The sequence below is a fragment of the Austrofundulus limnaeus genome, unplaced genomic scaffold (assembly GCF_001266775.1).
Source record: "Austrofundulus limnaeus strain Quisiro unplaced genomic scaffold, Austrofundulus_limnaeus-1.0 Scaffold443, whole genome shotgun sequence".
Lineage (NCBI taxonomy): Eukaryota > Metazoa > Chordata > Actinopteri > Cyprinodontiformes > Rivulidae > Austrofundulus > Austrofundulus limnaeus.
In genome coordinates, this window is record NW_013952845.1 from 294,705 (window position 1) to 295,971 (window position 1,267).

The 1,267-nt window shown below is 35.8% G+C and overlaps 1 protein-coding gene across 3 annotated transcripts in view; it reads right to left on the bottom strand.

The window, feature by feature from the left end:
* The window catches only part of LOC106529437 (uncharacterized), an 8,291-nt gene that overhangs the window by 837 nt on the left and 6,187 nt on the right, over positions 1-1,267 (bottom strand). For 2 of the 3 annotated variants that reach the window (XM_014024861.1, XM_014024862.1), the window contains 2 exons: positions 659-819; positions 405-532 (listed from right to left, as the gene is read on the bottom strand). In XM_014024861.1, the coding sequence (XP_013880315.1) occupies positions 405-532; positions 659-819 (289 nt within the window). The remainder of the gene's footprint in view (positions 1-404; positions 533-658; positions 820-1,267) is intronic. The other variant, XM_014024863.1, reaches the window with a different exon arrangement.

The window sequence follows — 1,267 nt, forward strand, 5'->3', positions numbered from 1 at the left end:
TAATATTATGACTTTATTCTCATAATATTATGAATTTATTCTCATAATATTATGACTTTATTCTCATAATATTATGACTTTAATCTTGTAATATTAGGACTTTAATCTTGGAATATTATGACTTTATTCTCATAATATTATGACTTTAATCTCATCGTATTATGACCTTATTCTCATAATATTATGACTTTAATCTCGTAATATTATGACTTTATTCTCATAATATTATGAATTTATTCTCATAATATTATGACTTTATTATCATAATATTATGAATTTATTCTCATAATATTATGAATTTATTCTCATAATTTGATGACATTATTCTTGTAATAATAATAAAAAAATCTCAATGTGTGGCCCTAATACTCTCTCGTAACCTGTATACAGATTTTTATATTTACAGTTTTGTGTCCCTGTCTGACCCAGAGCATCAGTCAGAATCCAAACAATCTCCTCTCGGTGACGGCTGCAGATATTTTCTGCATAATGGAGAACAGAACAGCCTCTGTGGTCTCGCACGCTCAAATCACTGGTGAAACATGAAAGGGCAGAAAAGACGACATTAAATCGAGTTGTTGCTTTCCAGAAAACGTCAAATACGTGTGCAAAAAATGTCTCCAGCTCATTTATCGTGTGTGAATGTTTGCATCCTCACGCTGAGGATTCCAGCAGTTTCCTGATCACTTCCACAGGTCTGTGTTCCCAGGGCAACCACTTCGTTAGGCCCTCAAACAGGTCGACGTCCCTGACCGCGAGCATCACTGCTGTCACACCGGCTTCGTTTGGAAGATTCACATCCACCCGCTCTTCCTGAGTCTGACACAAGTTACAGTAAAACTGATTAAATGTGAGAGATGAAAGCTGTGACGTGCAGCAGATGCTTCATTATAACTGGACATTTAACTTCCTGACAGGTTTTAAGTTGTTTGAGGAGAAAAGGACACGATGTATGATCTAATTAGTTTCATGTTATTTAAAGCTGGATGCCTTATTAAAGGTGTCCTTATTTTTATACTGTATTTTAAAATACTTGAACACAAAACAGGAGGTCACAATGTTTTCGTACGGTTTCTTTTTCTTTTTTCTGTGATTTTTGTTCAATTGTAGCAMAAAAATCGCTGCACCGATCAACATGAAATTTAACAGGACTGTAGATGAGTCCGACCTACACTGTGCCAGCCAACGGGTTTATGATAGACCCCATATTTGAGGAGGGGGCTCCATCTTAATAGGGGGTGTCTGGACACACAGAAATGCTTATAAC